The 21,635-nt window shown below is 48.3% G+C and overlaps 1 protein-coding gene across 1 annotated transcript; it reads left to right on the forward strand.

Annotated features, from left to right (window-relative positions):
* Positions 1–4,350: 4,350 nt before the first annotated feature.
* On the forward strand, positions 4,351–17,560 carry DMRT3 (doublesex and mab-3 related transcription factor 3; the record flags this gene model as incomplete). Its single annotated transcript, XM_081151394.1, has 2 exons — positions 4,351–4,795; positions 16,596–17,560. 2 exons carry the CDS (start codon positions 4,351–4,353, stop codon positions 17,558–17,560), a joined length of 1,410 nt encoding a protein of 469 aa, XP_081007520.1.
* Between the last annotated feature and the right edge of the window lie 4,075 nt (positions 17,561–21,635).

Genomic DNA, 21,635 nt, shown 5'->3' on the forward strand with positions numbered 1-21,635 from the left:
ATGGTGTGGGGCTGTGACTGACGCCCACGCCCGCCCCCCGCCCCCCTGCTGCTCGCCCGGTGTCCGACTGGGCCCTGGAGCCCAGAGCGAGCTCCTACGCGAAGGCCTCCAGCCTCGAACTCCCAGGCCTGCGGGAAGCCGCGGGGCGGCGGACAGGCCGCGGCGCCCGTGCTCCCGGGGCCGGAGGCCGGGGCGGGGACTCGGCGCTGCGCCCGGGGCCTTCCGGGGACGCGGGCCGGCGCCTGGCCCAGTGCGGAGCGCTCCCAGGACGCGCTTTTCCTGCCGCTTCCTTCGAAGGCCCGCTCAGTGGGCCCCTTGGAGGAAGCAGTGCGGGGAGCCACCCACACCGCACCCCAAGAGGTGGGCGCGGGCGCGGCCGGCGCCTGGGCTGTGTCTGAGGAGCCTGCCGGGTGCGAGCACGCCGCCCAGGCGGAGCAGCTGCTGGCTTCCGAGAACAGGGCCAAGCGGCGGCGAGGGCCCGCGGGGCGGCAGGACGCTCTGCGCCCCCGTTTGCTCCCAAGGGCCTAAGCCCCCGAGATCCTCGGCCGCTCACTGACAAAATGGTGTGAGGGCGCAGCGCTCAGCACCTCCTTTCTGCTCAGCGGCGTCCCCCAGGCCTTCCGAAGGCAGGTTCAGTCGCCCCGGGGCCGAACGCGGCCTCTGCCCTACACCCCAGAGGGCGGCTTCGGGATGTCTTGGGGAGTGCTCGAGAGTCTCTCCCCAGTTAATTGAGGGAGAACAAGGGCATTATTGTCACCTCAAGAAATCGATTGCTGGTTGCCCCACCGAGGCCTCGCTAGACATTTGTTCCCCCCTTTCCATTTGAAGCTGGCCAAAGAGCATTGCCTAGAGGCACGGACAGTGTGAGAGCTGAAAAGTTCATACTCCGGGAGAGAGGGCTTGGTTTTGTTTGTTGTCCCCCCCCCCCCGCAATCAAAGGGCTTGCTGCACGCCCCTCCCCCCTCCCAGCGTCACCGTGGTCGCGATTAAAACGACGAAATAGGAACCCTGACCTCCCCCTCCATGAGAATCCAGCAAAGCAGAAAATGTCCTGATGTATTATACATTCGGGACAATATGAAACTGTCATTTTGATTGTTTCTTGAGGTGAGGGGCAGCTGGCAGGACTCCCAGATTTGGAGTCGGAACATCCTCAGTTTCTCAGCGAGGACACCTGCATTCCTCCAGCTTTTAGATACATACACACGGTGAGACTGTGCGCGCGCCAGAAGAACCACATGGCACTTTATCTTTCACTGTTAGTACTTGTCACAATTTTACCCAGCTCATTGTGGTTTGCAAACACTCCCCCCAGAGCAGAACGCGAGTGGGCCCAGTCTGGTGAGGTTACATTTACGTGTAATCCTACCCCCTCCCTTTCCAATGTCTTTATTTTTCCCATAAGTGTATAAGCTGCCGGGACTTACAAGCAGGCCGCTCCTCCTAAATGTGATTCGGACCATATGCTTTCTACATTCATTCCCGCTTGGGCTTTTCTTCTCTGCACTAACTGCTAACACGTTATAGTCACCTTGAAATTTCCTCTGCTATTTTCCAATTAAAAGCTTAATAGCCCTGGAAACGGAGTTCATGTGGTGAAGTTTACCATAGCCCCTTGTTCTAAAAGGCTTTCTGCTGGGATCCCATTATGTGCTTGAATAAACCCTTTCTGCAAACAGAAATGGGACTTGGGGTTGTCAGGTGTTGGGTTACAATAGACTTGGAGGCAGGGGACATTTTACCAACATAAATACAAACCTGTCCCTATAGGGAGATGTTGTCAAATACTGGGATATGGAAAACATTCCCATCAGATATGAGAAAAGGATTATTATGCTATATCAAATGAGTATTTGTATTGCAGCCCCCGATGTGCGCTGGAGTGAACCGAGCCCGAGACCAAATAATGCCAGACTGTTTTGAGTAGCAAAGGGATAGGGCGGCTAGGTGACCTAGGGAGGAAAGGGAGTCGCCTTGCTAGTGGGAATGTCCCTCCGCCCCCAAAACCTGGTGCACAGCTCTGCTGCTTTCCTTTAATAAAGTGCTTTATTCCTAAGGTTTTTACAGTCCCGGTTTCACTGACTAATTTGGAGAAAACCCGGAGACATTTGGCTTTGAAAAAAGTTCATGGTGCCCCGTGGCCAAGAGACCCGGAGATTTCAGCGCGAACTAACGTTCCCAGAGTCAGTGTCGTTCTAGGCCCTCTGTGTCTGTCACGTGAAGCGACTCACTGCCAACCCCCCACTTCCCGGCCTCTGCCCCACTGGGCTGCGGGTGACCTCTCCCTCCAGTCCTGAGAGCTCGTGAAGTTCCTTCCAGTCGTAGCGTTTCAGGGCTTGTTTTCCCAGCGAAGACGGGGAAGAAAGGAAGGATTGAGGTGGAGGAGGGGAGGGGGTGGAAAGAGGAAAGAGCGAGGGGTCCGTGCCCCACGCGGCTTTGGGGGAGGCTCCCCAGGGTTAGCATTCTCCTGCAAGGGTTTCCCGCCCACGCCCTGCCAGGTCAGCACCCAGCGATCCCCAACTCCCGGACAGGTCTGAACGGGGGTCGGTGGTGGGGGCAGCTGAGGACTTCTAGGGAAAGCACACAACCGGGGACCCTTTCTAACCCCCTCGCCCTCCTGGAATCACCCTTCTGCGCTGAGGACTGGCTGCTAGAAAGCCGGGAGGTGCTTTACGTGGATTCACAGCAAACACAGAGGGACGCTTTCGGGTTGCTTGTTTGCTTCCAGGGCCGAGAAAAGCAGCCTCCCCTAGGGCGGAAGGGCGCGGCCAAAACGTGGGCCATCGAAGCGGCCTCGTCCACGCTCTCCTCTCGCGTGGGACGACCCACGCCGCGCAACTCCAGCGCTGCCCCTTCCCGCCTCGCCCGAGCCATTGTGCTTCCCGGCACCGCTGTATCGACCTACAGTTTGTCTTGTTGGGGGAGGGGGTGTTTTGTCTTCCCTGTGTTCATGGCAGTGGTCTGCATTAGGCCAAAGCGATACTTTCAGGAGATTAGAAACACGCAAATAACAGTTTAAACAAAGTTTTATGTTGTTGTCTTGTGCAAGGACCGCTCCCACCCCTGCCCAAAGACAACGGGGTGGAGGAGAGAAATGGCGCCGTCCCTACCCAGGACTGAATCATTGAGTCCGCGGGGATTTGAACTGGGTGACGCGAGGTCTCCGTTTGATGGCGCAATGGCTGCTGAGCAGAGGGGAGATCATGTCCAGTAACTTCTGAGTAGCTATCGTGGCTCCCTCGTCCATTCTGAAAGTTTAGACCCAGAACTTAAATAAATCCACCACACTAGCGTCCCCCCCCCCCCCGCCCGCCGTTCGGGACTGAGATTGTTCATTAAAACTTAGAAGCAGGGTAGAGAAATAAACTCAGCGCCAGGGAGGGAGGACTGTGCCTGCAAAATGGGTTGTCATCCTTGGGCCTGCAGGTTTTTAAAAACATTCATTTTCTTCTGTAGCAGCACAATTAAAAAAAAAAGAAGAAGTTGCAAAAGGAAATCAAGAAAGAGCCAAAATTTCCCGAATCAATTCCACCGTAGGCTCCAGTTCTCGCGGAGCCGAGTTTTTGTGCCAACTGTTGGAATAAAAATGGGCTCGTTGCCGCCAAATCAGGCCTGGAGGGAAGGGAAGGGAAGGGAAAGAAGGGGAGCGGTCACCTCACTCTCCTACTGGCACCCCCACGCTCACCCCGCCGGTCCCCCTCTTCGCGTCCCCCGTGTGACTGCGTGCCGAGCGCCGCAGTCCCGAGCGTTCGGGCGGCCGCCGCGCTGAGAGGGTGGAGGAGGGGGCCGTGAGCGCCCCCGCGAGAGCGTCCTGGCTGCAGGTGGCAAAGAAGGTGCGGTGCAGGGACTCCAGGGGCGCGAGGAAGGAGGAAGGCTTGGAGTGGGGTGGGGAGTGCAAGGAGACCGGGACTGGGGGTGGGTGGGTGAAGGTTGCTGGGGGAGGGCGGGAGGAGTGAGGGGAGGGCGGTGGAGGAGGTGCTCGGGCCGGGCAGCGCGCGGGAGCTGCAGACAAGCTGGCTCAGACCTTAATCAGAGCTTTTGCCGGCACCTTGCAGCCGCCGACGCGCCTCGGCGAGGGAGGACTTGCGGGCCAAAGCAGCAGCTGGCTGAGCCGCGGCCGGCGTGGGATTGGCGGAGGACCAGTGGGAGGCTGGGGCTTCGAGCACCTAGGGAGACGTAAAGACGGCTGCTGCACCTCCAGCCACCCCGGAACGCACGCGGCCGCCGGGGCTGCGGGACCAAGGACCGCGCCGCCCCGAGGCCGCCCCTGAGCGGGCCTCCCAGCCCCGCCGTCCAGCACCCCCTGGCGCTCCCGCCGCCAGCCCGCCAGCTCTACCGGGAGCCCGGGGTATGAACGGCTACGGCTCCCCCTATCTATACATGGGCGGCCCGGTGTCGCAGCCGCCGCGGGCGCCCCTGCAACGCACGCCGAAGTGTGCGCGCTGCCGCAACCACGGCGTGCTGTCCTGGCTCAAGGGCCACAAGCGCTACTGCCGCTTCAAAGACTGCACGTGCGAAAAGTGCATTCTCATCATCGAGCGGCAGCGGGTCATGGCGGCGCAGGTGGCACTGCGCCGGCAGCAGGCCAACGAGAGCCTCGAGAGCCTCATCCCTGACTCGCTGCGCGCCCTGCCGGGACCCCAGCCGTCTGGGGACGCCGCCGCCGCCCCGCCGCCGCCGCCCTCGCAGCCGTCTCAGCCGCCGCGCCCCGCCGCCGAGCTGGCCGCCGCCGCCGCGCTGCGCTGGGCCGCCGACCCGCAGCCCGGGGCGCTGCCGGCGCCGCTAGCCAAGCCAGGTAAGAGCGTCTGCGGGGCGTGCGGGCGAAAACACTCGGGAGCTCCTGCCGCGGCTCTGCCTGGGAACCCGGGAGGCAAGTTTGGGGGGTGGGCCTTGCCGGGCCTTCCTCCCCAAACTCAGCCAAGCCGGTTCTTACTCTCCGGGCAGCAGCCGGCCTTTCGTTTGGATCCGGGAGGTGGAACCCCGACGCCCGCGAGAAAGGCACCTCGGGCCAGCCAAACGACGGCGCCGTGCGACGGGCTCGCCGAGTGGTGCCCGCAGGTTAAAGGGGAGCGTGTCCGTTTTAGCGGGTAACTAAAGAGGTCGTGACAGGTCCAGATTAAAACCCGGTGGGCATGCGCATCACCGTGCCGGCTGGGTTTTCCTGGCTTAGGGCTTTTTAGAGAGGTTGGGTCGCGTAGGTGCATGGACGGACCCAAGGCCCAGGCTTGGCTAACTCCAAGCTGGACGTTCTTCTTGGCCCTGAGGGAACTGGAGCGAACCCGAAGCCTACCTAGTAGCGCAGTGTGGTTTCCAGCGTCTTGCAATTTGTGGAAAGAAGGCTCATTTAGAAGCAATAGTAAAAAGGGCCAGAAAGGCTTCTAAACTGATAGCAAGGACCCAGAATCTGGTGCATCCAGAGTGAGCTTCTTTTGCAAAACTGCTCAGGTCCATCAATAGGTTCCTCAGGCCGCCTTCAGCTGTCTCTGTGGTTAAAAGAAAATACACAGAAAACTTGACCTAGAGTGAGGAAGTCCTCATCTGGCGAGCTCTCCCTGGTTCTAGGCTGGCTGGGACCTCATGCTCTAAGATAGGGAGCAAAGGCTCTCTTGCTTTCCTCTCTCCCCCTCTACTGTGCTGTGCTTTAGAGAGAGTGGGTCTGTCCTGAGTTCTGGAGATGGACAGATTTTCTACCACCCCTGTGCTTTCATGCCTTTCCCTCCTCCAGGTCTCTGGGGCCTGAAAACCCCAGATGAGGCTCTTTTCCCCTGGGAATTTCTAGTTTGCTGTCCTGCCCAGCCCAAGCACTCCTTTGATTTTAGGCAAATGGAATTCGTTTGACCTGTGTTTGGTGTTTCCCTTTCATTGTGGCAAATAGGAAGAGGAAAACAGCCCCTCTCCTCAGGGAGGGCTTTAAAGGGGTATGCTTGAATTCCAAGGGGGAAGAAGGCCCTGTAAGGCCCAGAGCCCCATAGGTAGGACTGTGGTAGAACTTTTGCCTGCTCCTCTCCTTGTTCACCCCCCACCCCCCACCCACCCACACCTCCAAGGGGCTTGTGGAAGTCTGCAAAAGCTTCTGGCTGCAGTTAGCTGCTGTGTGGTTTGCCCACAAGTCCATAGGCAGCCTTGCAGGCACAGTTCTGCTGCCCCGTTGCTCAGTTATGCTCTCCAGGCCTGAAGCTCTGAGAACATCTTATGTGAAAAGCAGAACTGGATATTTTAAGGACAGAAGAGAATTTGCTGAACATGGATTTTTGTGGATATTTAGTCCAAAGTAGGATGTAAGCATTTCTCTGAGTAATGCCCCCCACCCCAGTTGTCTCTCTTCTTTCAGTCTGGTCTCTTCGTATTTATAGATTTGCCACTGAAGAATAGGAGGGAGAGAGAGAAAAGGTTGATTTTGCCTTTCTCCTTTAGATTAGAACACGTAATCAGGAGAGTTTTGTCTCAGTTCTAGAAGTTGATCCATGTCAGTAACTGAACCTTTCCGTTTCCAGTTTCCCTGTCTCCATTTCCCCCAGCACCAGAGCAGGAGTCCAAGTTTATGCCAGTAGTAGGTAGCATTTTGCAGTGGCCACCTGCCCAGCAGCACCCCTGTAATACTTAGGGTTTTGGATTTGGGGGTCCTAGTTCAAGAGGGGATTCTGTTCACATCCTGTGCCTTCAAACCATCCATTGGGGTACCCAAAGTTCGTGGTGTCTAAAGAGTCACAAAGCCAAAAACAACCTCAGGAGGGAGGTGGAGGGCAGGAAGAAAGATGGGGCAGCAGCAGCAGGATACTGGTTTGGGAGAATAAAAGAGGGAGACTGATTTCAACTGGACAGACCAGACCTGGTGCTCTCTCTTTTATTCCAAGTGTTCAGGGATACCCTGAGCCCTCCAAATCAGGTAATTGCAAAGGAGAATAGGATTTACCATAGGGAGAGGTCAGAGTGGTGGCTTTGGGAGACAGGTCCATTAGGGACCAAAGCTCAGTTTCCAGCTGGTCACACTGCATACTTTACACATTATTTATATAACTTTTATTTTCCTCTTTTAGTTGATTTGACCCCATAATTCCATTAAAAAAAATGCCATTCATTAATCCGATGATGGGGTGGGGGGTGGCGTAAAAAAGAACACATAGTTGTCTCCATTAGGAAGACAAGCATACAAGTGGATCATTTCCCGGCATTGCTTTGTAAGGAAGCCCATTTGGGGTTTCCATTAGAGAAAACTGCCTAGATGAGACTGCTAGTTGCTATATATGTATTATACCTTTTTGAAGTTGTTCTTATTATGACCTATTTGTATATAACATACCAGGTATAGTTGGAAGTATATCAGATATTCCTGGACAAGTAGTTCACTACATGTAGAGAAATAAGTAAAGTTCTATTCAAATCACAAATCCGCATGTATAGTAAGTTCACAGACCATTAGGAATCTGTAAATATCCTCTAGCAAATTATGGAGATCTGTGATCTCTGTGTCTAAAACATGGCTGGTCCTTTCAAAAAGGGCTTCTTTAGCCCATAACTGTGGAAACTTCTTTGTTGTTGTTGCTGGCTAAATGCAGGTGAAAAGCACGTGCCCTAGAGAAAAGTCTATTTGCTGGGTACACTGGAGGAAAAAAAACACGCTGTTCAGGGAGTGCCACATTAACACCAAAATCCAGTTTTATAGCTGGAAGAAATCTCTTCTCCAACTTCTGCTTCAGATTCTTTAAAGGACTGGGGGTTATTTTATCTAACGGTGTAGTGTGTTGACAGGCTCTTTCCACGTGGTGATGGTTTTATGGAGAATTTTCATATTCTAATGTTATTGTTTCTAGTTATGGATTGAAGCATTCTTTTTTCTTTTTGGGTGTACATTTCCCCTGCTCCTTAATTATCATCTATGACTGTTCTGGAATTATTAGATTTTGATTGAGCCCAAAATTCTAATTTAAGCTTCTTTACATATATACCATCGATTCACTCATTTTCCTAAATTCCCTCTTCATCCCCCTCATACCCTCTCCAATCCCCTAAGAAAATATCAGTCCTGGGAAGTGTGACATCTCTCAGCACTTAGTGTATCTGAGTCAGCAGCCTTAACCAGCCAAGCCAGCCTTTCAGGACGTGGGATCCAGAGCTGAGGAAAGTTAAGGGTCAAGACCAAGGTGAGAGCTAAAGTTACATTCCTGTTTTGCGGCTCCCTTCCCCCACGGTCACCATTTCCTTCTGGAGAGCGTCCTGGGTCTGTGGCTGTGAGAAGAAAGATCTCTAGCTATAGATTCTTCCTAGGTCTACATCTGTCATCAAAATAAACATGTACACAATTCTTTAAAGTGTTCTTAAAGGAAAAGGAAAGAAAAAAACCCTATTATATTTGGTTAGGAATGGGAGAGCAGGATCAAATAGAAAAGTAGGGTCTCCTTATTTCTCCTGAAAAACGGTGAACAAGAGAGCTATAGTGAGAGAAGTTAGGAGCATTTGAAAACTACCTTTATTTACCTCCTGCCGTGCACCTTACAGCATCTGTATGCTTGCACTGGGCCCTTCAGCTCCAGCTTGACTGGGGCCTGTCCAGTCTACTTGGTTATTTTTAATTTTAACTTTAATAATAATAATAAAGACAGACAGACATTCCTGTGAGTATGATGAGTGTTACCAGATCACCGGTCCAGGCTGGGATCTGACACCCTCTGAGACTGTATAGGCTAGTAGGAAAGGAAAAAGTGAGAAAGGCTTCCAGGTCACTCACGCAGTGTGCCTATGAACTTAAAAGCAGGGTCCGGTTTTAAGATGACTTGGTTTGGGGCGAGGGGCCTGACTCGAGTTGCACTGTAAAAAACAAAAACCACCCAAATGAAAAGGAATAAGCAATACTGTCCTACTGGTCTCTTCCAAACGGTACCCAGGGCTGGTTTCAGGGTCGGAACACCCAGGATGTTCACAGTTCCTGGCCTTTCCCTAGGTGCACCGGCTGATTTGCAAGCGTGAGAACTGGGAGGCCAGGTACGCAGTCCAGCGGTGAGCGTAGGGCGGCCCAGCCTGGGTGAGGGTAGGCGGCATGCCTGTGGGAGCAGCTCAGGGACTGGGACCTCAGCAGCACTCCTGGGGCGGAGATTCGAGAGTCCCAGGAAAGGCACTTGCAGTGGTGGCTGCAGCTGCAGCTGTGGCCGCACTGGACCACTGTCCCCTTGCAGCCAGTCTCCCGAAACTACAGTTGGGCAGGTCGGGTGCTGGTTCCTGAGCCTGCTTGGGTCCCTGCACCCCACTGCTTTTTCCTCCCTCCCCCCCCCCCCCCCCAGGAGCATGGAGCCTGAGAAACAAGACTCTCCCTGCGTTTCTCACTGTAGCCACTCAGGCCTCCTGCTACCTCCCTGCTGCATGTGTGTCCGTGGGTTGCCAGATTTAACAAAAAACCCCATGCAAATTAAAAAAACCAGGATGCCAGATATTGGATGGGGCATACTTATACTAAAAGTTATTTGTTATATATCTCAAGTTGAAATTTATCTGGCAACCCTAGGCGAGACTGTCCCTTCCCAGCTCCAATCGCCCCACCTCAGGGCGCCCCTTGGGATGGGGATCACTCCTGCGGGTCTCCCAGCTTCTCTCTCTCTGGAGCCCAAATTGCCTGCGCAGGCATCCTAGTGGCGCTGGTGTCCATCTTGTGATCTGAGGACAGGGCTGGCATGAAAAACCAGAGCGTTTTCCATGTCTAGAAACTGGGGTTCCACTGCCATCTGGGAAAGAATCTACCCCCTCCAACTCAACACACTTCTCTGGGTTATAAATCTGGCAGATGCCTGTGCTTTCCACTTACACAACCAACTTTTCTTTTCCCTGATGGATGAACTCCCGGGTTTAAAAGATTACAGTAATCACAGGAGGACAGTGTAAATCGAATCTGATAGCAATAACTTTCGGGGAAGGTCAGGCTCAAGTGAAATGTTACCAAGCAACAGGCATTTTGTTTGCAAAATACAATCAAAGAGCATTGATGAGAAATTCTTTGCTGCAGCCAGTCAGCACTTTCTGCTAACAGCTTTATGGAGGGAAAGGGAGTAAATCTTCATAAATCAACACCTCTGGAGGACTTGGAGCCCCTTTCTGGAAATGTTGCACTTCTTCCTGAGGACGGAGCCCAGTAAAACTATATTTGCCTGCCTGCCTGCCTGCTTCCCCTTCCCCTTTCTTCCTCTCCTTTCCCTTCTAGCTTTCCTCTTTTCTTTGGCTTTTTAACCTGTTGCGGCTTCCCAGCCATTAGCTGCTCAGGTCCCTGGGCCCCTGTGACTGGTTCTCTGTGATTGTGATGGCACAGTGGACCTTGAACTGGGGTATGCATGGGTGCCCATGGCTAAGGAGTGTCATTTTCCAAGAGTCCCACATGGCTTTAGGGAATCATTTCCTTGTCTGAGCACTAAGAGGAAACTAAAACATAACTCAGGGTCCCCCCTCCCCATTTTATTGTATAATTAAGCAGCTACAAAATAATCCTAGTCAACTACTGAATGACAATATTATGGAAAATTTAAATATTAGAACATCAGTTCTTTACCAGATCTCTAATCTCTTTTAATTCCAATGATTAGGCAGACATAATTTTTGCAAAACTGAGATCAGTGTGCTGCCCCCAACCCAAGGATCATTACTTTGTTTAATTCAGTGTGAATATCTGTTGCACCCATAGTCTTCACATATGAATGTTCACAATATTCCCTCCAGTGAATATACCCTAGTCTGCCCAGCTGCTGGCCTTTGAGTTACTTGCTGTGTTTCAGTGTAAAATATGACCAATTGCAACGATAAATTGGAAGTTTTACAAAAGATTAGTTAGTAAACTGTAAGCTTTTTGGTGGCCAAGAGGCAGTGCTTTGATCATCTGGGTATGCTCTTATCTAGTACAATGCTTGGGCATATGGTGAGGGATTCAAGGATATTTGTTAAATAGTAGACAGCTGCATTAAAAAAAATTTTTAATCCTCACTGGAGGACATGCTAGAGGAAGAGAGAGAGACATCAATGTGAGAAACATCTGTTGGTTGCCTTCTGTATGTGCATGCCTGACCAGGGATCAAACCTGCAGGCCAGGTATGTGCCCTGACCCGGAATCGAACTGGCTACCTTTCGGTGCATAGGACAACCAGCTGAGCCATTCCGGCTTGGTGACAGCTGCATTTTTGTAAGTACAAATACACAAGTAGGTTTATAGATAATTTCCCTCCTTCTTCTTAAACATTGTTCTTTTCTGAGCCAAGAAAGAGGTCAAAACTAAATTTTTATAGGAAATACTTAGTCCACAGTTGCAAAACCATCTTTCCTTTTAAGTCCAGCCCTTTATATGTCCTCCCAAAATATTGGTCCCAAGGAACCTTTTTGATACCACCATGTTATTAACACAATGTTGTTAATGAATTTTTTAAAAGGAAATTATGACTATATATTTTTACTTTTCACAAGTTTTCTTTTCCCCTCAGGAAGAAAAGGGAATAATTTAGATCAATATTCATTTCCTGCTGTACTTTAGGTTGCCAGCCATTCAGTTTTTTATGATTCTGTATTTGTAGTAAGAGATAAAGATAATAGAAATTGTAAAAAGCCTATCTCCTGTTAGAATTCTGACTGGGCAGTCAGCTCTGCTGGAAGCCAGTCCTGGTCCTGCCTGGGGTTCCTTCCCTGCCATTGCTATAAGGTGTGTGTGCTTTGAAAATGTTCCATTGGGAACAGTTATTTAGAGGTATGTTCCCCAATGCTCAAGTGAACAGCTGAGGACATGACAGTCCATGTTTCAAAATGCCTGACGTGATTTCAAAAGAAAAAAAAGTCCAGTGACTTGTGCTAAGAAACAGTCCTCTCACTATGTCAGTGTTTTTGTGTTTTCATTCTAGATGTAAGGTGTTTTTGTTTTTGTAGATATAATTGGATAACACGGATCAGACCCACCACATTTAAGTCAGGAAGATTTTTTATGTTTATATTCTTGAGCAGAATGTTTCACATATGGGATAGGCTCTCTCAAAATATTTGAAATGAATATCTAGATTTTTTTTTTTTAACTTCATTTTCATATGAAAAAAATCCTGTAGAGAAAGTTAGATTTGGGAACTGTAATTTTAGATTGGAAGTCACTTCTGTGGGAGTGTTCGTTTTCTCTCAAAGTTTTGTAGCTATCTTATGGTATACATATATATATATACACACATATATATATAGTGTTATATACATAATATATATATCATTATTATCCATTTAAAACTGTTCCTCTTAATTGAATATCATCTTTTAAAAACCTTTACCATAGTGAAAATTTTATTTTAGGGGTGGCTGTGTTTCTACATCACAAAAAATATGAAATCAAAGAGTGAACATTTAGTAAGATTTTAAAAATATCTAGATGTTTAAGCATTAGAAACACCTATCACTTTCAATAGGTGGTTTGTAATATCAGATGAAATTGATTTATTTTCACTTTTTGTCTAGTAGTTTTGGCTTCCTATACCCATATACTAGGGGTTAAAATATTATCAGTTGAAACATACTCTTACTCTTTGTGTTCTAGGAAGTAGGGTGTCACTTTCAAGAAAAAGAGGGTAAAACATTTGGGGAGTAGTTTCCTTTTCATTTTATTAGTTGGCAGTTTCACATTTCTATATCAAGAGAGGCCTTTGTGTTTTAAACCAACGTGAACAATTTATAAAGTTCATTTAGGAAAAAATCTGTAGATGTAAAGAAACACCGGTTATTAAATTACACTTTATCACTGTACTCACAACTCACCCTCTCTAATTACTTGTGAAAATCTGCTTATAATAGAATAATTTACAATACATCTAGTTTAGGTACAACAATGCAACCAGTAGACACCACAGTGCCACAAAATTGCAGGGACTGTATATTCTGCTTTCAGAAATTATTGCTGGGCGAGGAGTTCCTCTTGGTGCAGGGTGAGAGGCTGGTCTTCCCTTGCCCAGTTAAAACCCCAATGGCCTTGGCTGTGGATTGGGATTGTGCTCACCCCGCACCCCATAGCAGGCATCTCTGTGCTGCTCAGGTGTAGAAACGCCGTAGGTGCGTCCCTCTCATTCCTTCTTTCAAGGTCTTCCGTCTTCCCTTGGAACACAGTATATCAGCAGCGCTGAACTCGGTTGGTGGAATGTTCTGAGTTTCTAGATTTGATTCCTGTGACATCTTAGCTTCTCTCACCTTGTCGCCACAGCCCGGACTCCCAGTTGTAGAGGATCAGCCCAGGAGCGTGAGAGTGGAAGCAGCCGCACAGCCCACCACCACTGACGGCAGGGGCACAGGCTAGCACGGGGAAATAAGAAACAGGCTTCCGCAGTCTGGGGGACACAGTTGGGGAACAAGGTGGCACCCATGTAAGATTCCACTGTGGCCTATTCTGCAGAACAGGAATATAGGCAGAGCCGTGGAATTTTATAATGTCATAGACATGCACTCCTGCCAGTCCCTATCCAGTTGATTGGGGCGGTGCATCCTTTGTCATCTTGGAAAAAAATACTATATTTTCAAAATGGTAGATACGTCAGATTAGCCAGAATATAATTCCCTGGTTCCCCTTGGGCTAACCTTTGAATCGCTTTTTTCTGGAGCCTGAAGCGTTCTGTGTAAGAGTGCATTTGGTGGATAGACCTCAGAGCCTTTTACTCTAATGTCAATGTTTCAAACTCACTCAGGGTTGGCAAAATTTACCTTTCAAAATAGGAAGCTGTTTTTAGGGCCACACATTTCTTTTAAAAACAGCCCAGTTTTGAGCTTTTTAGCGATACTTATACGCCCTTTATTTTCTAGAAGAACCAGTTGTTTCTCTCACTTAAAAAAATCTTACCATCCTCTATATCGCCAGGATACCGGGTGTCATATTTCTTTCTTTTTTATTGTGCCAAAATATACATAACAAAGCTTACTATTTTAACCATTTTTGGGGTGTAACGTAGTGGCATTAGTACCTTCACAGTGTGCAGCTGTCACCACCGTCCGTTCCGGAACTTCTCCATCTTCCCAAACAGAAACTGTACCCATTAAACAATAAGACACTATTCCCTTTCACCCCAGCCCTTGGTCACCACCATTCTGTTTTCTGTCTCTATGAATATGCCTATTCTAGGTACCTCATCTAAGTAGAATCATAGAATATTGGTCCTTTTGTGACTCACTGGCTTATGTCATGTAGCATGTTTTCAAGGTTCATCCATATTGTAGCGTGTGTCAGAATTCCCTTCCTTTCTGAGGCTGAATAATTTCCTGTTTTTATTTATCCATCTGTGGGCACTTGGGTCGCATCCACCTTTTGGCTCTTGTGGATGCTGCTACTGTGAACATTTGTGCATGTGAGCGTTACATGCGATGCTTAGCAAGCCTGCCTGGATGTGTTTGCTTTCCCCCCTGCACATGTGTCTTATCTCCCCAACTTCATAATAAGTTCCAGGAGTTAGAGGCAAGCCTCATACTTCCTGGTTTATTTTACTATCTATTCTGTGTCTTCAGTATCTTGTGTATTACAGGGATACAAATACCTGGTAATAACAGATAATGAAAGCTAAAGTTAAAGAAAAAAGAAAACTGCTTAGAAGTGCCTAATATTTTCATGTTCACATTTGCTCAGGGAGAGCACTTGACTTTTCTTCCAAGCTCTGATGAGCAGGGGCCAAAATCCAATTGTGCGTTCAGTTCAGTGCTGAGTTAACACACTGTCACCGTCCACTCATTTTCCAGTGTCTCATACACTGACAGCCCAGAGGCATGCAAGGGGTCATGAGTCAGGAAAACTTAGATAGGTCTGGCTGACTAGAATGTGAATTTATAGAAGCTTTGTTTGGTGGTGGTTTTCTCTTCTGGATGAAGTACAAGTACCACATTAACTCAGGAGATGAAAGCTGGGTCTCCAGTCCTAGGAAGTTGGAGGAGAGAATATGTCAGATTTCTTTTTCAAAGATAGGTCTTTTGTTCATCCCAGAGTTGTTATAGAAAGCAGAGATGGCTTAGTATGTGCGGGCTACGAATGAACTCCATATAGAAATCTTATATTTTATATTGGAAAAAGAAGCAGTTTACTTAAAATGCAAATTTGAGATAAGTGTGAATTCATATCAGATTTATGAGTGAAAGTTGCACTGATCTAATTTGATAATATTTTTAAAGTATTTATGCTTGGCACATATTTATTGCTTTGTGAAGAACCAAAGTTTTGTTTTTCAGTTATGTTTAAGCCTCTATTAGAAGAATGCTCGTAAATGGGCCTTTGTTTAAGGCTTTTAAAATAAACAACAACAAATAGGAGGAGACGGATTTTAGAAGCTGCTTTGATGAAATTTCACCAACTGGCTATCTACACATAATCAGGTGTGCCCACGGAGAGGGCAACAATGAGGCTATTCAGGCCGGGAGGGAGAAAACACAGGCAGACCGATTGTGTACAGCCTGACAAGTGGGTCATTAATAATTTTCATCTTTAGATCAGTTACTTTGGCTTTGAGTAGACCCTGCCAGTCCATGTTTTAAGACAGAAAAAAATCCACTGTGTGTAGCTTATTAATAAAGAATATGTTCCTTTATTATAAAGGCCTGTTAGAATTTACTTCTGCGAGCAAACCAGTCTTTCCTTCTCCTTTCTGTCCTGTTAGCATCGTAATACTAGCCCGTCTGGGGGGTAATGTCGTAGGTCTAAATGTTAAATTTGCAACTGGCTTACTTCACAGCAAATCTCTGATTTATTTGGGAAGCTTTTTTTCTCTCTTCTTTTAAAACAATTCAAGAAGGTCTCTTTCAGTCCTTTCCATGCACTTTATTGATAAAACAGTTCCTGAAAAAGTATCTCCCTCTTGCTCCCTGGATCCTGGAGCTACGGATGCGTTGTCTCAAGGATGGCCACATTCCGGGCCAGCTTCGTGAGCCCTCTCAGGTCTCTTCCTCCCTCTCCCAACCTGCCCACCGTCCAGAATGCGCAGCTGCTTTTGCCTGCCTCCTAACGCAAGTTACAGAACCACGCCTCCAGGCCCCAGTGGCTGTTAAAGACAGATCACAACGCATGGAGGCTGCGTCCTTTCTCTGGCAGTTATATCAGCTCTATTGTTCAAGGTGTCCTGTTGAAACATACTGACGCCCACTTCACAAGTCATAACCAATAAGAAATCTACATATGGGAAAAGGAATTTAAAATATTAAAGTTTCCCGCAGCATGTGAGTTACGTGCCAGCCGATGATGGCCTTAGATTCCACTGGCTTCCTCATTTGCAGAAGAACCAGAAGGAAAGCCTGAGCTCGCTTTCCTGTTCTTTCTTGGGCCGTGCTGATCCCCAGCCCCACGGAGGGTCCCTATTTAGATTGTACTGCAAGGAGCCACAGCTGTGGGTCTAGGTGTCATGTTGCCCTTTGTGTGTAAGGCAAGCTTTCCTCCACATCATTCTGAAATCACTCTGGTTTCTAGATCTTTGTACTCAGAGTTCTTTGTTTTTTGCTATTTGCCAATGACATAGTTCGGATTTCCTTTTTTTAAGGCTTGCGGTATGTTTCCTTTCAGAAAGCCCACGCGGACTCTCTCTCCTGAGCACATCTGTTCCTCTTTGCGCACCAGGAGAGGATTAACCCAGCTGTTCTCTGCTTTTCAGATTTGACTGAAGAGCGACTTGGGGACAGCAGCATGGCAGACAACGCAGAGACCTTCAGCGACAAAGACGCCGACCAGAGGAGCTCCCCGGATGTTGCAAAAAGTAAGGGCTGCTTCACCCCAGAGAGCCCCGAGATAGTGTCGGTGGATGAAGGTGGGTATGCAGTCCAGAAAAACGGGGGCAGCTCCGACAGCCGCTCCGATAGCCCCAAGTACCACGGGGAACAGAATCACCTGCTGATCGAGGGCCCCTCAGGGACCGTCTCTCTGCCCTTCAGCCTGAAAGCCAACAGACCCCCTCTGGAAGTGTTAAAAAAAATTTTCCCCAACCAGAAGCCCACGGTGCTTGAGCTGATCCTGAAGGGGTGTGGGGGGGACCTGGTGAGCGCCGTGGAGGTCCTGCTCTCCAGCCGGTCCTCGGTCTCGGCCGCCGACCGAACTGCAGCGGAGCCCGAGGGCCTGGTGCTGCCCTCCAATGGGCACATCTTCGAACACACCTTGAGCTCCTACCCCATCTCCTCCTCCAAATGGTCCGTGGGATCGGCCTTCAGAGTCCCAGACACTTTGAGGTTTTCTGCCGACTCCAGTAACGTTGTCCCCAACCCCTTGGCCGTGCCCCTGCAGCACCCTTTCCCCCAGCCGCCCAGGTACCCGCTCATGCTGAGGAATACTCTGGCAAGAAACCAGTCGAGCCCCTTTCTGCCCAATGACGTCACCCTGTGGAACACCATGACTCTGCAGCAGCAGTACCAGCTGAGGTCCCAGTACGTCAGCCCTTTCCCCAGTAACTCTACCGGCGTCTTCAGGAGCTCGCCTATTCTCCCCACTCGCACCCCTGAAGACCCTCGGATCTCCATCCCCGACGATGGGTGTCCGGTTGTGTCCAAGCAGCCCATCTACACCGAGGACGACTATGACGAGAGGTCTGACTCCTCAGACTCTAGAATACTCAACACGTCATCTTAAAGTGGTACCGGATGGGAGGTGACCAGGTGACATGTTCTGTGCATCTGAACCCTGGGGGGAGGGTCCCCTGAGGAGAGGCCACATCCTGTGTATACCTTTTCCTTCTGTTTGACAAAGTGACTGTGCTTGATTCTATACCTTAGCAATAAACACATAACTTATTTAATTTCTTGCACTTCACTGGAAAATGCCAAATAGCTCTGCTCTGTGGCTTTAGTGCTGAATGTTTATTGTAAAAGAGAGTCTAATGCTAAGAATAGTCTTGGGAAAGCTGGGTCCACGGGAGATTTATTTGGGGATGTAACGCTGAAGGTCAGCCTTGCGCCTAAACTCGACCTGGAATGTTCAATAAGATCGTGTACTTGAATGCAGTTTTGTGAAAGAGGATTCCTCAGGATATGCGAAACCTAAAGGAAGTAGTTCGATTGCAAATGGACTATAAACAGGGACATTATATTCTTAACACTGAAAATCCTTCTTGCATTTTAAAGAGAGACTGCACTTAAGAATAGAGTGAACTGCTCACACGCTTATTTAAGCTTGGACAGCTTTCAGAGACAAACTCCATTAAGAATTATTCTTTTCACATGGCTGAGTCGAAACATGTGTAATGTCAATGTAAAACCAATCACAGCTGTGAACTGCATGAAATGTATTGTGAAATGAACACAAGATTAAGCTTTGTCAGGTTAATGTAGCATGCTAAGGACTCTAGAAGAAATAAACTAAGGAGATGATTTTGGGTTATGTCATTTCTGCTTGTGGAAAGAGGATCTCTAAAAATAGAAACCTGATGTAAAAGCCACTTATTAGTGCATGGATCCCAAATCCAGGTGTCAGTTAAATGAGACACTACTTGAGAAACACGCACGACAAAGTTTTGGGGCTGCAATCAGAAAGAGAAATTATTGTTCAAGAATAGAGTTAACTCAGTCCCTCTATCCATTCATTGATTTCCTGAACAGACACTGAGTGCCTACTATGTGTAAGAGAATGCGCCTTGTACGTTATTGTCAAGTTACCTGCCCGTGAGTCCAAGATAAGCAGGGGTGGTAATAGAGAGACCCGATGAAAACAAAGTGGAAACGAGACAGTCTGCAGCGTGGGAAGTAAGTGAAGTGTTAGCACAGCCCCGGACAGAGGAAGCACTGAGCACACGAGAACTGTTAGTCCTGTTGAGTTCAGTAGCTTTGCGTTCAGGATGTAGAAGGGATTCCCGCGTCGTCACTTGGAGCAGATGACCACCACAAAACACTGAAAACCAGGGCTTTCCCCCCTTTCATTTTAAGAGCATTTTGGGGTGCTGCATATGGCAAACGTCTTGCTCAGATGTTTTTAAAGTGGGGTTTTGAACGATAATCAGTAGTGCCTGCCGACCACTCCTGTTTTCATTCCTCAGAGTGCTCAAAAGGAAAGAGCACTGCTTAGGTCAGACAGACCAATGTGGGAAGGAAAGTAAATAAGCAATAAATAAAAGCCTCTGCATGACAGCGATGTAGAGAGAGCTCCCAGTGCCAGAATGTCCTGAAGGGTCTTCAGTCTGGGAGGGAGAAGGGCAACTCCTCGGCCTGAGAGGCTCCTCAGCTGGGGGACAGGAGCTGACCCCACCCCTGTTTGGGTCCCAGGAGCACAAAGATATTTAAAACAAGGGAACCATCTTACTTTTATTTCTGATGGGCACTTTTGGAATGAGATATCTTTGAGGGGGAAAAGTTCATTATTAGTTAGACTAATGTGTATTTAATTGACATAGCTACGTATCAGAGTGTTTAAAAGTAAACACGATTAGTTGTTAGAGTTATATTTAGACACTAGTGTTTACGTAAAGGCCTGATGTGAGAAGTAGAGAGGAATACTTGGACACACCCTGATTCTAAAGACACACTTTCAGGACTTTTTAGGTGGTGGTGATGGGCTGATGTCTGGGCCTACCTAGGACAAATGTATTTTCAGAGGTTTCTTCATCTCAAAAGCTTACCTACATTTATTTGACAAGCAACAATGATAACATCTCATGGGAGCTGATGGTGCTACAGAGTCTTCAGCTGTACTTCTGTAGGTTGAATGATCTGGATGAAGCAAAACTTGGCTTAAGATACAGCGTTCTTACAGCTCGATTTTGCCCACAGATCACCAAAACCACTGACTGTTTTACAGTGGCCAGCAAAATGGAATGATCAATATAATCTTCTGCAGCAAGAAATGTTTACTGTGGTGGGGTAAGCGTGGTCGGGGGTCAGAAAGGAGAGATTGGCTGTTAAGATCCTACAACTAGCTCCCAGCGTTCAGTCTTGCTTCCTCTGTAGTCCTGACGGCTGAGCCACCTCTGGTGAAAGTAGAATCTAGCTCAGCTCTCAGAGACCGTCCTGCGAAGGCATGTAGGATTCAAGGGAAACAGACACTCCTCTGCCGCTGGGCACACGGTTCCTCTTTCACATGAAGCTGAACATCTGGATGAAAAGAGGGAGAAAATCAACCAACTCCTAGTTAAATCGCATCTGTCACAGAGACAAGATACCTGGGTGCGTGGACCTCCACTTGCAATTGAGTCAAGCCAGCTGTGTAGGAAGTTAAGTCACATTAAACTGCAACTTAATCCACATTGAACCACAGTGCCTCTCTCCCCGGCTAGTGAGGACCTGCCAACTACAAGTTCTAGAGGAAAGGCTTTGTCCATCTGAGATGTATGTGGGTGGGTTACTCACGTTCTACAGCAGTTTGTCTCAAAGCGTGGCCCAGGCACCCGACGCTTGACTTCTGGTTTAGATTCCCGGGCCCCGCGTGCTGCGTTCAGAGTCCTTGGTAGCCTGAGCACCTGTATTTTTTATCGTCCTCTCCAGGTAATACTTGAACTCACTAAACGAGGCCTGAGGACCACCTCACTCTGCGTCACATCCTTGGGTTTTCTCCTAAGCTCTGCGCCCAGTAGAAGAGCTCAGGGACGCGGACTCTGCTGCTCGGTTTCTAGTTGGCCTTCCACGCAGCCTTAGTACAAGCCCTAGATCCAGTTCCAATAACTTTAGCTTCAGTGTTAATGATGAGACTGAGTACGCATTTGGGATCAGAAAGGCCTGTTTCTGGAAGCTTCTGACTGGGAAAGGGCCAGATATTAGCATAAACATGCTACCCTTTCCCCTAAGGGGAGGGCTGCGTAAAACTGCTCAGGCTTTTCAGTGCTGCTGTTGCTCCTTCACGATTTCATGATTCCCAGTTTACTCGTGACTCCTGGAGGTAGACTTTGCCCTGGAGCTTTGAGTTTTAAGAAATATCAACAATCTTCACCCCCCAGCTTTATTGAGATATAATTGACATAACATTGTGTATGTGTAAGGTGTACAATGTGATGATTTGATTATGTATATATTGTGAAATGACCACAATAAGGTTAGTTAACGTATCCATCACATCACATAATTACCTTTTTTTGGTGGTGAGAACATTTTAGATCTGCGCACTCAGCAAATTTCAGTTATACAATATAATATTGTTACCTGTAGTCACCAGACTGTCCATTACATCCCCAGAACTTACTTATTTTACAACTGGAGGTTTGTGCCCTTTAACAAACATCTCTCCATTTCCCCCACCCCTCAGCTCCAGGCAACCGTCATTCTGTCTGTTTCTGTGACTGGCTTTTTAGATTCCATGTATAAGTGAAATCACACAGTATTTGCCTTTCTGTGACTGGCCTATTTCACTTAGTAAAAAACATTCCTTTCTTTATTCATCCATGGATATTTTGGTTGTTTCCATATCTTGACTATTGGGAAAAGTACTGCGGTGAACCACGGAGGTGCAGATATCTCTTCCAGATAGTGATTTCATTTTCTTTGGATATATACTCAGAAGGGGGATTGCTGGGTCATGTTGCAGTTCTATTTTCATTTTTTGAGGAACCTCCATACTGTTTTCCATAGTGACTGCAGCAGTTTATATGCCACCAATAGTGCACAAGGGTGCCCTTTTCTCCAGAGCCTTGCCAACCCTTGTTTTTTGTCTTCTTGATAATAGCCATTCTAATTGGTGTGAGGTGATATCGCACTGTGCAATATCAGCACTCCTGATGACGCAAAAA

This window comes from Miniopterus schreibersii (genome assembly GCF_964146895.1).
Source record: "Miniopterus schreibersii genome assembly, chromosome: 11".
Lineage (NCBI taxonomy): Eukaryota > Metazoa > Chordata > Mammalia > Chiroptera > Miniopteridae > Miniopterus > Miniopterus schreibersii.